General features: G+C 36.7%; 1 protein-coding gene across 1 annotated transcript; it reads left to right on the top strand.

Annotated features, from left to right (window-relative positions):
- The first annotated feature begins 2,741 nt into the window (after nt 1–2,741).
- Nucleotides 2,742–14,681, top strand: LOC126826912 (uncharacterized). Its single transcript, XM_050556042.2, has 2 exons — nt 2,742–2,881; nt 8,200–14,681. The coding sequence occupies exon 2, from the start codon at nt 8,201–8,203 to the stop codon at nt 9,521–9,523; it is 1,323 nt and encodes a 440-aa protein (XP_050411999.2). The 5' UTR covers nt 2,742–2,881; nt 8,200; the 3' UTR covers nt 9,524–14,681.
- Nucleotides 14,682–17,361: the final 2,680 nt, after the last annotated feature.

Raw genomic sequence — 17,361 nt, forward strand, 5'->3', positions numbered from 1 at the left:
GGAGGTCGGGTGTTCGATCCCTGCATTGGCCGAGAAAGTTCATCCCGATTTTCCGGCGTGGTTTCCCCTTGTCAGTGATGCAGGACGGAGGGCCTGACAAGGACAGCTGTCTAGTCGTTCGGATGGGACGAAAAACCGAGGTCCCGTGTACACATTGGCGTGCACGTAAAAGATCCCTTGGCAGTTGGAATTCGATATAAGAGTAGGCCGTAGCGCCGCAGCCCGGGCAAAATTTCCCTCATAGCACACTGTATGGCGTATGCCCGTCTTCATTAGCCCAGGTTAGGAGCAGAACAGTAGGACGTTAAACCCCATTTCATTTCATTTCATTTCATTTCATTTCGCGCATGCGATTTATAACATAAACGACCAGTCGGACTTCCTTTTTAGTAGTTCTATGATGACACCTTTATCTCGTAACATTTGTGAAATGTAAAAATATTAACGAAACAAAACAGACTACAACAAATAAAGTAATAATAGAAATAGAACAAAATACCAATTCTAACTGCAATATTTAAAAAAAAAAGTCACATAAATTAGCATTTTTACATGTGTAAATAGCCAATTTAACATGTGTTAGTAAGAAAAAAATTAGAAGTAAGCATATTAGCATTCGCATTACTAGGTTAGGAGTTAGAATTATGGGTGAAAGTCCGCCTCATACTTTAGCAGATCAGATAACTCTCTAGTTTACGACCGACATCACTCGGTAAACCTCAGCAGATTCCAGTACCCTACATCTAGCCTCGGCTGTATGACGAAGTCCGCCATTGGAACTACTTTCAAGTTTCCGGATTACAAACGGCGCTGCCCAGGACGACGCCTTTGAAGATTTTTTTTTTATATCATACAAAGCTTTCAAAGTCTGAATCTGTTTTCTTTCAAGTTTATCTTATTTTCTTTAGACAAGAACGACTTTGCACTGAAAATTCTACAACTCTTCGAACGACGCAATTTTGAGAACTTCTTTCTAAAAGCGGCAAGTTTTCCTAATAATTAAACCGATGCCGCATCGTAATTATATAGGTGTAGGTACATATCACTTAACGTCATACAGTCGAGACACTCGACAGACCCAGGGGCGCAATTCGCCAAAAATTAGTGGTGGGGACAGTCCATGCGCGGGCGACTATTGGTAAAGAGGGGGGTTGGGGGGTGCTCCCCCGAAATTTTTTGAAAACTAGACGCTCTAAAACGCACTCTGTGGGTATTTTCAGCATCATTTTCTGGCAAACAATTCTAATCCCCGAGGCAGCAAATGATACGAAATCTAATCTAAAGACAAATCTTCAAGCCACCGTTCACGATTTATTCTCTCGTGTACACTACAAGAACTAGAAATATTTACACTACTGAGATTGCAGCTCCGCCTCCATTCCTAGTAGTGTTCGAAGACTACGTAAAGTCTTTGAGCAAAATGTGTATTCAATTTGATACACAAATGTACAGGCCTACAAATCTTTAAATTTATATAAACTAAAACAAGCCACACACACTGCTAAACATATCAATATTCAATCCCAATTGAAATAAATGTAACATTTTACTGTATTATTCATTGGTGATTAAAAATTCGATGGCAAAGGCGAATTTTCCCACGTTAAAATTCAAAAATGGCGACCACATTGAAATAATAACTTTTCGCTTTTTTAAAGTTAAATCTAGCTGTTTATATTGTTCCCATAGCTATTTTAATGATTCACATAGTACCAGTTGTATTATATTATCTATTTTGAATGTGACAGTGGTGATGTTATGTTAGAAATTTATAATTTACTCAAAGGTTTAAAGAGTCAATCACTTGTTGCGTATGCCCTGAAAGAAGCCGATACATTATTACAGCTATACAAGAACCAGAAGAGCAATCCGGATCACTTGTAACGTCCAAATACTTTTCTTCTTGTATCAGGATTGTTCTGTAAGAATTTTTCCGCGATAACTCGGGGTTCAAATTTCTCAAGCAGGTCACTATGAACATTGCGATGGTTTAATCGCGATTGTTTGGTCGTCCTGCGTAGCCAAGTCTTTAGGCGTCTTAGGGCACTTAAAGATCTTTCCGCTCTACACGAGCTAGCTGGGTTTATCAGAATGAGTCGAAGTAATCGTTCAACTTGTGGAAACATCTTCCGAACATCAGGGCTCATTGATTTGAATATTTCATGGAATTCACTGATGTAGGTACCTGAATAGTTTCGCTTAAAAAAGGCAAGTTCATAATCTAAATCCGGAGATATCCACATCGTATACCCGTCAAAAGCTTAGCTGTTAGTTTTGCATATTCATTCAGATCGGTCGACGTGAAATATTTATCCAAATTCGAGATTGCACTATCCAAAAATTGTGGTCGATATACAAACTAAATCATTTATTTAGGTGATTTATCATCCAGTATACAGATAAAAACAAAATCTCAGTTATTCCTTACCCCTTTAATACCCAGCGTATCAGATATGCACACCTACATGATATACATATTATTATAATCCCTATGGAATATTTTAATTATTTACTGTTATAATGAATGAATTGTCACTTATTCCCTGTACCAGAAACTGTCGAGGTTTGGCGAGTGCGACCGACAAGTAACGCTACGATAATCACATTGAATGTCCCTGCGTGTGAATGGGTAAAGAAACTATATAGAGTTTTATATTACATTATTACTAAAGCTTTCAAAATACTGACCTTATTGTTCAGTCAAGAATAAAACCGGTTTAAATAAAAGCCCTCCATAGACCAGGTGTGATTATTACAACCCTTAGTAGTCATCGCGAATGTTTAATACCAACACGTAATAATGAAATATAGAATAAATGTGCATGTTTCGATCACGGAATACAAGACAGTATTTTTGATTGAATGACATTTACAAAATCAAGTAAGTATGTGATAACTTTTGTCGAAATATGTCGCTATTGTTTAGCAACCAGTGACTCCATCTGTACTAATATTTTTTACTCAACTGTCGTATTGTTCGTCTCCAGTAGTGTTTACATTGTAGCCTCGTTTGTCTCGCAATTAGTTTTTCTGCAATATTCTACTTTGCACATGTTAATTGGGCGTACTAAATTTCGTGAGTCATGACGTAAGGTTATGTAAACATATTCTGAAGCTCTATTTAACCCGAATGATATTGTTACGCAGTTAGGTATTGGTTGTTAATCGGACTATTGACAGGTCATAATTTGGAACAGAAATTTGCTTTCATTACAGCAGTGTTTGAGTGGGATTAAGTCTAATCAAACGAAACACTGCGAGGAGTATAAAGCAGGGGTGGATCCATATATTGCCATGAATTTTTTTTGGGGGGTGGAGATGGGGGTTGGGAGGGGGGGGGGGTCATGTCTGTCCCCCCAGCCTTTAATTTTTTTGAGAAATACATGGTCGGTACCGTTTTCATTAGCCCAGTCGGAGCAGAACAGTAGGACATTAAACTCCATTTTATTTCATTTCACATGATCTCTATCGTCATTTTGGCGTATATCTGGTGTAACCAGAGGTCACTTTGACAAACACAGAAACTGGGATTTTACATAAAAACATACAAAATAGTTTTACTGATATGCAATAAAATCAGTTCTGCACGATTTTGACAGAAAACATTAAGGTAGCAAACTAGAAAAACAACCAGCTAGATACGCCCACATTTTGCAAGAGTTGGATAGAGAACAAGCTAAATAAAAACGCGATTTTTCATACAATCAGGGTCCATAATCCAAGAAGTTATGGTCTAAAATGCTCGAAATGAGATATAAAGACATATTTTAAGTTTCATTAAAATCGAACAAAAATTGTGACGCCTAGAAGGTCCACAACCTTCATATTACATACATGTACACAATTTGCGTACAAGGAGCGGCCATTTTGTAGGACAGTTTCGTTTCGATTTTCCCGAAATTCGAACCCAGCCTTCATTATGGTGGAACGGTGATAATTATATTGTAACGGTTTTTAAAATCTGATAAAAATTGTGTCCTTTAGGGGATCCACGAGCTAAAATGTGATTTTTCTTACATTCAGGGTCCATAATTCGGGAAGTTATGGTCTGATATGTGCAAATATCAACAGGAACTGAGATCTTTGAGTTATAAACATATATTTTAAGTTTCATCAAAATCGGACAAGAAATTTTGACCTCTAGCGGGTCCACAACCTTGGTATTATAATTACATACTTTTACACAATTTGCGTTCAAGGAGCGGCCATTTCGAACACAATCATCATCAGGGTGTAACGATGATATATTTAAACGATTTATAAAATCGGATAAAAATTGAGACCTCTAGCGGGTCAACAAGCTAAAGTCGCGATTTCTTTGTACAGCCGGGAGAGGGAGGGGGCTTAATCCAGGAAGTTACGGTCCGTTATGTGGGAATATCGAAAGGAACAGAGATCGTACATAAACTGGATAAAAATTGCGACCTAGATGGTCCACAACCTTGATATTATATACTTGATATCAATCACCAATATATCAAGAAAATTCATCACATAAACTATTCGGGGTTTGGGGGGTTTTTTTCGTGGTTTTTTTTGGTTTTTTTTGCAATACGCCGGGGAACAGATAACTTCAAAAGCGCCTAAAATAGAGTTTTCCACAATTATGACTCCAAATGTTTTTTGATGAACCGCTATTGACGTCGATTTTTATTATGAATTAATATGATCACATTGTGGGTCAATTAATTTCATTAATGCAACGCATTGATTGTGATATCACATAATTATTTCAATATCATTATCTCGAGCTTGGAATGCCCACCCCACCCCACCATCTGATGATAAAGGATAAAGCACACGACCGTGACACTTTTCTGATAAAAAGTGTTGTTTTACATTTTTTTATGTACCTGGGACTGAAATTTGGGGTATAATGAATGGTATCTCGGACCAATTAGTAACACAGGTATGGTGGCCTTGGACTACAGCACCGGGCCATCCGCTTGTTCCATATAAATTTTGGTAATTGTGTCTTAGAAATCTACATTACTACAATCACGACTATATACGCAGGACAATATCTAACACTAGACCTTTTTATATCATACTGTCTTCGATTTCGATTAACCTTAATGTATATTTAAATGAGGTTACAGCGAATATCCCCAAACCATCTTTTTGTTTTTGACACAAACACAAACAAGTCTGAAGGGTTTAAATTTTGACATTTTTATTTCCGGTTCAGATTTGTGTTAAGATTCAAAATGGGGACGTGCATTTAAAATGTAATATATGCGTGGTAATTGCTGAAGGTTGTTATTTTCATATCTTGGCTGAATAAATTTTGGGAAGATTTTTGACATGACTCATCATAATTAATAATCGTCCTAATAAAAAAGCATTTTGTCTTCAATCAAGAGCTATTCGTACTCTACGACATCGTCCTTTTTAAGCTAGTGAAGGGTGTTGTGCACGATACGGGGTATGCATCGGCACATTTCTTAGTATCTACCGTAAGAAATGTTACATTATTGAGGAGTATGATACGTGAACATATTAACACTTAACACTTAAACAGGCCTCGAATGTTATCTAAATTATTAATTAGACATTAATTAACTTATCCAGACCATAATCAACTCTCGATGACATCGCAAGTCTGCGATGTTTATTGGATTAGGTTCCGATTTGCTGTTCGACTTCCATTCATAAATTAATTATGAAGTGGATAATCGAGACTATTTTTTTTATCGTACTGACTTTAGTAATGATGATCGAGGCTAGGCCGAAAATTCAATCGCTAAAATCTCCCTTTTCAGCAAATTTCCTTTACATTATCTAGTTTTTGACTATTATAGTGAGAACTACCAGCTCTTTATCTAATCTCCCATAATGTATCTTTAATTTATTACTATGCAACGTTTCGATGAGGATGTATTCGCTTTTATCAAGAAAATGACATAGTATGTTACACCACTACTATAGTAAGGGTTTACTCCCGATTCCAACTGGAAATACTGTCTAAAAATCAGATGAACAATCGTACATATGTAACACTATTGGGTTATGTCGTGACACTAGGTTATGTCGTGACACGAAAAAGAAATTAGGTGTGACACTATCCTGGCCATTGATCTCCAGGAAACGAACTTTGACACAATGGTGGCACTTCCCTAATCAAGACTTTCACGCTGTATATAAACTACTTCAAGGATCAATTTATTATTAGTTAACTCTGGAACATTCTTTTTTTTATAATTATGTTTATATATGAAATACAAGAAACTACAACATCTATGATAGTGCATTATGAGTTATTGTAATATTTAAAGTCTGAGTTTAACAAGTCTAGAACTAACTCAGACCTAACGGCTGAAACACTAGATAATATTGTCTCTATCCCGGCCTCGAACCAAAGGCTGAGGGTATACGTCCTAAGAACCCTGCATAATGTCGGTATCCCGACCTCTAAGCCGATGCGGCTAAACGTCCATCTAGGATCCCTCTATGCTGTCTTCTTTAGGAACACTGAATGATATCTAAAGCAAATTTGTGTGTGTGTTAGTTGTATTTTACGTCCGCTTCCACCGAGGTGATATCGCAGACAAGCAAATTTGATGGTGCTGATTAATTTATATCAAAGGTTTAGCTACGTCAGCGATTAGGGCGGGGCAATTACCATTTTGGACAGTAACCTACTACCAGAAATTGATGGTGTCAGGAACTGTCAGTGAGTTAGTCCCTGAAAGTTTAATCTTGCAAAATACCTACTTAGCCATGTTCTCGTGTCACCCATTTGTCCAATCACTTCAATATATTAAACAGCACCTTTAAAATAACCCCTATAGTATTACACATAACTCTTATTTTGTTTTCACAGATTAACTTGATTTTTGCTTATTCTTGTCCATCTAACAATGGTAGCTTTTTCATGGATTTATGGCACCCAGAATGACAATACTATTATGCCAATTATGGTCACTTTTGGTTATTTAAAAATGCACACACATATAAAATAAAAACCAACAAAAATAAAACAAAAGCTATACCAACAACTTTCTAATTAATTAAAATAAAAAATGCAGAATTTTTATACCCTAATATGAAAATTTAATTGTTGAATCTCGATCTAATTTTTACACTAAGACTTGGTCTTTTAATGAAGCCGTGTTATGTAGTTACTTTTCTTCAAACACTGTATAGGCGCAAATACCTGTATATAGTTGAACGGCCGTGGGTAGACAAAGTACTCAAGTATTAAGAATATCCTTACGATACCAGAAACTTAAATTCAAGGCTTTGACCATCACTTACCAACAACGCTAAAGTAGTAAGAATATCCTTACAATGTCAGAAACGTAAATTCAAGGCTTTGTCCCTCACTTATCAACAACTCTGAAGTATTCAGAATGTCCTTACAATATCAAGAACAAACTCAGGGCTTTGCCCCTCCCTTACCATCAACTCTAAGTATTAAGTATATCCTGAAAATATCAAAAAACTTAAATTCAAGGCTTTGTCCCTCATATTCACACAACTTTGATGAACGAAAGTGGACTTTTAATTGATAATACCAAGAAATTAGTAAGGGTAGAAAACTAAATCTTTGCGGATAGTGCATCATTCGACCAGGACTAACCAATACTCTTTCTTGGGCCAAATACGCTTAAAGGTATACTCCTTTGGTCCCTGTTTCATGGTTTGTCTATGTACCTTATGTTTGTAATTACACACAATGGAGATCAAACATTGATTGATAATAGCCCGCAGAAGATATATAAATAACACCAAATACAATTAAGTGGTGAAGGAGGGCGAACTTCTATTCGTAATATTATTCCTTTCATGCAACAAACAATAATCACTATATTAGAACACAGAAGAAAGGTTCATTTATCTGACGGAATGCTATAGGCAAATATAAATTAAAAAAATCAAGTACGAAAAATCCAAACCATTAGACTAAATTCGAAGTCCTAAAAAACGGTATCAGCAAAATAGTGTAATCGGCAAATGGACTGTTCACCGTGTACAAAATACCTGTTTGACAGTGGTAACAGGTATCCTGAAGAGTAAGCTTACCATGCCTGGCGTCACACCCGCCATACCTGCATCCAAACCATTAGAATAGCGTCAGTAAATGGACTTTCCGTATGCAAAATGCACATGATGACCAGTGCACAAAACATTATATCGTTTTATTATTGTTATATCTGTTTTATTCATAAACACATGAATATTTTCTTTCTGTTTTAGCATGGTGTGTTGTCGGCGAATAAGACTAAGAACCGGTACGTACTGTGGAACCGGTAAGACTATTGCTTTAGTTATGGCCTTGTATGTGGTCGGACAATGCGTGAAATACCTCAATACTATTCCCACAGTGACATTAATCGAGATTAAGCCTTCAAGCAACCCAGATGATATTGGAAATATATTACGAGTCTCCAAAGCAATTGATAAGTATTTCAAAAACAGCGCGTTTATTTTTTCACGGAAACTGGGGATGGACTATTTGGCACATAACTACTACAGTTCACTGTATCAACATTTACAGAAAGAAAAAAAAATAGAATTCAGATATAAGAATTTCCGATTAGTTGAACCCCATTTCTCAACTGAAGCTGATCGGTGGCTTTTTCTGAATAACAGTATTTATGTGAAAGATCTAGAAGCAATCCCGGATATACGATTACGCGGAATAGTTGCTGTTCAGGAAAATGCAGTGGCTTACGAGAAGCTCGATTGTGGCTGGAAAAATAATTTAGCAGATTATCAAGGAAATGAGAAAAAATTCTTAAATGGAACTATTTGCCCACTTCTCGTCCCAGATAGTCACGCCTTTCAACATTTCATAGACGGAGTTTTACCCAAATTAATGCAGGTGTATGATTATGTTATCAATAGTAACGTGTTTTTTCTAATCCTTAAACCACGCGATACTTTAATTTATGACTTTTATCACAAGTTGGGTATATCACGTGATAGACTCGTGTTTTATGAAAATAACCCAACGAAAGTAAAAAAAATGATTAATACGTGCATTGCCCCGCCCATACATCCTGCACTGTGGTTATCTGGTAGAGAAGCATTAGGGGTTTCAGCTAATATGATGGTACCTATGAATCAAACATTAGTGGTATTAATTAAACGCAAAAACACACATAATGGAGGAAGAAGGATGCTAAATATTGATCTGGTTGAAAAATTTGTGATAAATCGCTACGGTATTGACGGAGTCCAGATATTTTCAGGAGGGTTAAAATTTAATGAGACCGTGTCCTTGTTTCAAAGGACACGAATCATCATTGGTGTACATGGTGGAGCTATGTATAATATACTATTTTCTCCTCGGCAAACCAGCGTAATTGAAATCATGCCAACAAAAAACAATGGTCAGATTGGACCTCCTTGGATAGCACATGGGATTATCTGGGTTCAAGCCCAAGTCCTTGGACAATCATACTGGAGGTTGCCGATGTTACCTGAAGGCAGAAAATCAGACGTAAGAGTGGATATAGGTCGTCTAGGGGCATTGCTCAACAAAGTAGATAAAGCTTATAATAAAAAGAGTCTATAAGAAACTCCAGCCAGTGAGATAGCTCTTGAACTGCCCGAAACTCAAAATGGAAAGATTATTTCACCGAAATTTACCTTCATCATCTAAACAAATTTGTATACGCCCACACGTAGTTTGTGAATTCAAATAAAAAATTAAATAATAGAGGGAAATCTAAAAGCATTTGAAAAACATGAACTATGAACTTTGATTGGATCTAAGTCATAAGAAACTTGATACAGTGACACCAGTAGGAGTGGTTAAAACAAAGTCATGGGTATTAGGACTTTACTTTGCTTCAAATATCTTTGGTGTAATAGTGTTACACTTACGAAACGTTAGATGCCATGAAAGATGGGCGTATTTGGTCGTGACACTGTCATGGCCTTGTATGTCCGGCAACATTTGTCTTATGAAGGGATAGAGGCTAAGGTTATTGACGATTTTTTTCATGTTTGGTGTGAAGCATTATGGTCATAAGAGGATGAACCCTGTTCCAAAAACCATGTAAACATGATAGAGGCTACAGTCTTCATTGGATTTATGTCAAATCCGGTGTGAAGCAGTCCAGGCATGAGAGGACGACCACAGCAGAGACCAGGTTTCTTGAAGGCATCCATGACAAATTTGACCAACATCCAGGTTTTCCTATCGGAGAAGCTACTGTCGAGACATAGCTGCTGTGTGGGCGTATTTCCATGCTCCGCGTGGCCACCTTTTCATTTACGGGTAGGCCTTTCACTGTAATTGCACTCTGCGCAGTGCCCGAAATATCCCAAGGCCGGTACCGTTACATGTATCTTATGTGGACGCCAGGTAAGAAAGTACTGTTAAAGATAGGTTCCCAGAAAAGTATTTATCGGGTGGTTATTTCCAATACAAGTATGGCAATTTTGGTATATATGGAAAGTAGAAACATCCAATCTTACTAGAAAAATACTGGATGCCCCGAAAAACACTCATGGAGCGCATACAGGACAAAACTGCAAGGGGTTTCCCTTATCGACAGCCCGACGATTAGGAGTGTCTACACGCGTGACGTCAAAGGTCGCACGCGGAGATTGGGCGCTTGATGTACATGTTGATAAACTTTACGAAGAGTTAGACGTACAACAGTTTCTGAGTTTAAAACCACGGAAAACCTTTGGGCAGTGGGTAATCCGAGAATTTAATTAGGCTTCGATATTTGTAATAAATACTTAGCGATTAAAGACAACATTGTCTTGTGTATGCAATGAATTCTCCTCCGACTTGCCCTACTGAGAGAGCTAAGTCACGTGACACAAACATGACCTCTTTTGATCGATTTTATTTATAGTAAGGGTATTCCTTGGCAATTGCAATATTTTGAGAAGGATTTGAAGCAAAATGATAAATTAATTAGTTTGAATATGTTTTTAGTCAAAATATATCATCAAATCACCCAGTTTGTACGCGGGAATGTATCTTTAACTGTATTGTTGGAGATTGAGCTATGTTTATAGTTCCAAGAAAAACAGATGGGTAAGCTCTACTTATTGGTTACGGGCGGTTATTATTTACTTGTCTACGATATCACCCTTGGTGGAAGTAGACGTAAAACTCCAGAAACGAACGAACAATTATTATTTTTGCCTGTGAGAAAACTTGTTTAGCCATGATAAAAAATACAGCTGATTTATTCCTCCGAAAATATTTCTCCGAAAATATTCCTTTTACATAGATTCTTAAGAATACATTAATTGTAGCCAGACTGCATTAATTAGGAAAGGGTGTTTGCTGTTTAGACCATCATAAATTGTTGTGGAATGGATTGTGAGGATCAATGCTGAAATGAAATAAATGCTACTATTCCTTTTCTGGCATTAAATTCCGATTGTTCATGAATAAACAGTGTACTCATTAAAGGTGTATTTCTTCGACAACTAGAGAACGCATAGACATGTATTAAAGAATATAATAATGACATGCAAAACTGTATTCGTTGCTGAAGTTTTCCAGGGGAAATTGCATTATGCAATTGGAATTAGCAGCCAATAAATACACATTCAGTAAAAAGCAAGGAATGGTGAAATATTTTATTTGTAAACAATTATTAACTACATGTACATCTATAAGAAGGGGTCTTTAGCAATTGGAGGAACCGGAAAATACCCACTAGGTCGGACGGCCGACCATATTCCTTGTTGACTCAATGACAGACCTTATGATACAGCGCGCACATGTTAACCATTCGCACCCCCCCCCCACACACACACAAACCGCGAGAGTATCAGAGATAACATCTTCCCCCTTGGCCCATGATTTAGCATGCACATGGTTGCGGTTCCCGGTATTTGGGTCCTTTGGACAAAATGTCATGTAACTTATAAAATCATTTTTTCACAATTTATTTTTTAACTATCATAGCAAGAACGTCAATTCATTCTATCTGTTTATGGACTGATAAAAAAGACAGCATGTTTTATTTTTGTTTTGCCAATTTTTTTTAAAATCTACCAAGGCTGATGTTTAACTCACCTGTATCCATAAGTTCTTTCGACCCCACTATCAACAATACATCTAAGTTTATCATAAACACGTTATATCCGATTATCTTTACTAGGTCCTCAAGAGAAATTTGCAATATACGTTAAAAGCATTAAAGTAGAGCAGGAAATGGGGTCCTAATCCAGTAAACATCGCAGGCTAGCGTTGACATCGAGAGTTGATTATTGTCTGGATAAGTTAATTAATGTCTAATTAATAATTTAGATAATATTTGAGGCCTAATGAAAGACCTGCAATAGGCAGATTTAGCTCTTGCATAATGTATGTTTAAGTAGTCGTCGTTGGTGTCAATATATGTTTTCGGGGTGCAGATTCGATTTCTGTCATTTACAACTGCGTAAAATGATCGTATGTTTACCAATTTAGCATGTTTCAAGGTGGTGGAACGTTTTTAAACACAATGTATTATTATCATTTATTTGCTTGTTGTTATTTACGGGTTTCTAAATCTAATTCAGCTACGTAACGTAGGCTATTGGCTTGTAGCATGTTCGTGGAAGCCGGTGTGACAGTGTGAGATGGTTCCTGGTGTGTAATTACCGTTTTGGACACGGTTTGCATTGACTCCCCGTGATAGGATTTACCCTAAGATTTTCTTACGGTCAAATCGGTTTCTACACTGTTTTCTACCAATATTTACAGCATTACTATCAGGAGAGGTTGTCGAGTTTCTATTGTTTGTTTTTTTCGATAAAAAGTAGGAATACAAATTAAATTGACTAAGCTCGGATTTACCAATAAAGTGAGCCGTAGCAATTCGCGTTGATGGAAAATCCCCGGTCGCGTGACGCCAGAGCGTTATTTTCCCTCGAGCGTCTCCCGTTCCTAAACGGTAATTTCGCTTACATTTCGATAATATTTTAGCCTGAATCTTGGCGGATATTGAGATTGATATGAAACTATTACAATACAATTGCTAGTAATACATTTAAATAAAATAGTAAGTCAGAATGGTAGATCGAGGTGGGCTATACTAAGCGTAGTGATAATCCAGGAAGCTTTTATTCCACTTCTGGTGAGCCTTTATTTTGGTCACGATTTAAGAAAGGTCATTCTGACATAGTAGGGCTGACAAAAATGATGGGGGAGGCTAAATTGAGCTTATCAAGTTCTGTGTGGGAAATCGTGAATCACGTTTTGGAAATTTTGTCGGAACCCAAGGCGAGAAATACCCATCAAAAAACCTCCATCTCCGGAAACCGTGTTTCGTCAATAAAACATTAAACGAGACCCTGCTCGGTCTCCCGGCATGGGGACAAAGAGAGCGTAAATAAAATAAATCTTTGCTTTAAACAGGACACTCCAATAATACATGTACTATATTCCACTTTATTTTTTATTAATTTACATTTTCTTTATTAATTACACATTAATATATCCCGTCAAACTTCCACAGCTTTTTCAATTGTCACCTGTGTTTTATTTTAATGCAATCTCTTCCAAACATAATTTGTATACATTCTTGGAGTGTTTTACGTCCGGTCTTTTTTTTACGTTTACATTATACCCCCCGCCCCCGCCCCGTCCCGCCTTCTTGAAGAAAATAAGAAAAGTTTATTATCCTTCATATAACCATTGGCCATTATTTTAACTAACATTTTCTTTTTCATTCAAACTTGCAATCTTGCATTAAAGTTAAGGACAATAGAATAGTAAGTGCAGGAGGACACATAATTGTGCTCATCGGCAAAATTTCATTGAATTCCTTAAAAAAAAATAGTTACTTTGAATAATGTTTCCAAAAGAAAAATATTTGGTCCCAAACGGCTTAATTGTTGGTGATTAAAAACACACTTAACAAATTGTTCATGAGTAAGTCTAGATTGTCCTGTCATTTGTTATTCTGTTGCATTGCCACCTAACATTGAGATTGAATTTATGTCTGCTTTCATTGGTAGCCTACTTGATGCCAACTTTTAGCTCTTCAAAAAATGATTATCAGCTTCTTTTATGAAGATAGGGCTGCTTAAAAATACATAAAGGCGAAAAGTTCTGCTAAAACATGTTATGTAACAAAACAATTCTAGATTTAAACCAGAATGAAATAATCTATTTACCATAATTAACAATAATTACAATAATAAACAACAAAATAGATTATAAAACATCGTGAAGATATGACTTGAATGTAACCAAACCAGTATAAAATGAACTGTTGTCTAGTTTTATAATCATGTTTGTTTCAAGTTATCAAGGTGATGCAATTGATTGTCTATTTTCTAACAAAATTATTTGCAACTGTGGATATATTAATGGGTTAAGGTTTACGAAGCCAGTAACACCAGTTACATAGCGATTACATTCATGTATCCCCATAGACGTTGCATGGTTGCAAACCATTATAGTAAAATAGAGTAAAAAGTTAGTAGCCATTACTTTTGCAAAAATACTCATTTATTAGTTCTATTCTGATAAATGAAATGGGGTTTAACGTCCAACTATTCGGCTCCGACTGGGCTAATGAAGACGGTAAATTAGTAGCTGTGTAGTTCCAGGGTGTCATAGAATGTTTCTATATAAATAATGTATATATAACAATGTAACTAATGATAAAGCGCTATGATAATCATATATGATTTATAACTGTGATATATAACCATGTCAATATATATAATAATCCATGATATAATCTCTATCCTTTATTACATATCAAAACATATACACCATCACTGATCTGATTCAGATAGTTCTTGTTAATAAAATAGTTATTAGTTTGGAATCACGCCTTAAACTATTTGGGTATATAATCCTTCGTCAATAAAACTATAAAATAGGCCCTGGTGCACGTCTGGCAGCCACTACCCCCCCCCCCCCCCCCTCGCTAAATCCTGACCTGGGATGGCGAAACATTAACAACAGCCAGGGAAAGGAACATGCGAGACAACTTGAACAGGATCTCCACCAGACAGTTATCGGGTACTCTATTTGTGTACGAATATAGATATCTAATCTATATATAGTCTATTATGTAAGTAATACAAAATAAGATAACGACACCTACCTGAGTTCAGTAGATAGTACATGTATATTATTCCATTATTACTTATTTTCTACCACCCCTACGATAACAGAACAATAAAGATAGAAGTATATCGAACACATATATAAAAATCATTTTATTTTGTATCTGTAAAGTGAAAATTTGTATGTGTTTGAGAAATTGGGCGAAATTCGCTCCTTACTAACAAGATCAAACTTTCATGACGTACGTTTGATGCACTGACTGCTCTGGCCGGCGATTTTGTATTTTTAGCCGATTTCTTTTTCAAATGTGGTGCAAAGCATTAGGGCTGTGAGACGTTTGTCCCTATTGCTTTTTGAGTACTGAAATCAGAAAGGATGAACCATATTTATTGTCAGCAATCTAGGAGTTTCTATATGTGTTCGGAAAAGCTTGTGAACACGATACTAGAGATAATCCTTTATGATTAAGACCGCGGTATTTTGTGTCATCAGGACGAACGACTTCGCACCAGTAACTATAATAGGGGAATTTTCTCGGCAAAAGCGGGGATTGATTCAGGGACCTCCTGATTAGGGGGCTAGTGCCTTATTCGCCGAGCCACCGTGGTTCGACGCATTTTTTCGAATATTATTGGCCCGTGTTCAACGGCAATGGTGAAAGACAGAACAGTAGGACGTTAAACCCCATTTCATTTCACAGATAAAAGATGGGAACGCGCGGTCTCAATAGCTCATCACTCATTTGTCTTAGTAGGCTGGACAATGACACTGGGTCCCTTGCATTGATGTCAAAGAGGCCCTTTTCGTGGAATTGGGGAACCTTCAGCTAAACTCTTCAAGTCTGCGTTTGGGGATCAAATTTTCTCCCTGGATTCAGTGTTTTCTTTATTTTTGGACATTTTCTCTCTCAAACATGTGCTATATAGCGAGTCTATCATCTGGGAGCAGACCACATGTTATAAGAATGGTGTCTTATCTCTATTGCTATAAACCGGGTCTTATCTCTATTTGAACCCTCGGATTTATCAATTTAACAATCATTAATCCTGTCTACAGTTCAATATACTGCCCACAACAAAACGCAGGTGAGTTAATCTTTTAATAGTTACTTTAGTAACGAATTGTATCGGCTCTGCTCTCTCCTTCGTTACTGCCGAATGCTATACAACTAATATGAAAATAAGGCTTTTTCCCGCACATCGGTTCTAAGGCTATTTTGGAATCCTTACCGTCTATTTTTCATCGTGATTCTTTTTTGATCGCCAAAAGGAATCATTTCTTGCCACATCCGACACAAATTTATTAAATTCCAACACTATTTTCATTTAGAATTGTGCGATAAGGGGAAAAGCCTTATTATCATATTAGTTGTATATACAATGTAGCATACGGCAGTAACGAAGTAGTAACTAGTCTTTTATAATTATAAACCAATAGAATGGAACTTAACGGAGGTTTCATGTAACCCCCCCGGGCAATTCAGCCAATTCTCCTGCTGACCTGGCTAGAAAAAAGAGTCTGACAGTTCTGAAATCCTGAGTCGCGGTTTAGTTCGGTGTTACAAAATTAGAGATCTAAACCTCGACATATTTGCAAGTAAAATTGTAGACCTATACAATTTACAATACAGTTCTCAATAGGTCTAATAATGATATACAGTACGAACCGTGCACTTCGCGACATCATGCAGGCAAATCGACAATGCCCGCGGCTCGACAAACGCCTGCATTCCACTTGTACTTATTGGTAGTGTTAGTAAAAAATACCATGGTAATTCGAATTCGAAGAAGAGTAGCGAATGTTTGTGGACCGGTTACATATTAAACATCGAGAGTGCAACTCGACAGACTGCACGGACACCTCGTCCAACTAAACCACAAGATCCGTGAAGATAACCCCGCGATAGCATAACCTCGTACGTGTATTTTGCAGGGTATGGTTACTCTTTCTTGAACAGGTAATTACGACTTACAATTTATTTGATGTAGGAGCTAAGTCTCCAACTCAATATTTTCCATAATATTCGAATTGGAATTCATCATTTGGTCAATTTCAATCAATATGGACTTTGTTATCTTGTGAAAATATAGGATCCTAATGCCCAATATGTAAGACACAATTAACATTTTTATAATCAGTACATGGGTCGTGTATTCTATGGTTTCGGGTGCCATTTTGTAATGAACAAATAAAAACATATCCTATAAAACAATGTGGAAGTAATTAGTAAAGACTAATTTACTAACGACAAAATAATAATAAAAGAAAACGTGTAGAATGGACTAATCAGGCGTAAACTCCTGCCGTTCTATTTCAACTGTTCATGTATTGCATCGAACATAATTGTTACGTAATTACAATATTTG

This window comes from Patella vulgata, chromosome 1 (genome assembly GCF_932274485.2).
Source record: "Patella vulgata chromosome 1, xgPatVulg1.2, whole genome shotgun sequence".
Taxonomy (NCBI): Eukaryota; Metazoa; Mollusca; class Gastropoda; family Patellidae; genus Patella; species Patella vulgata.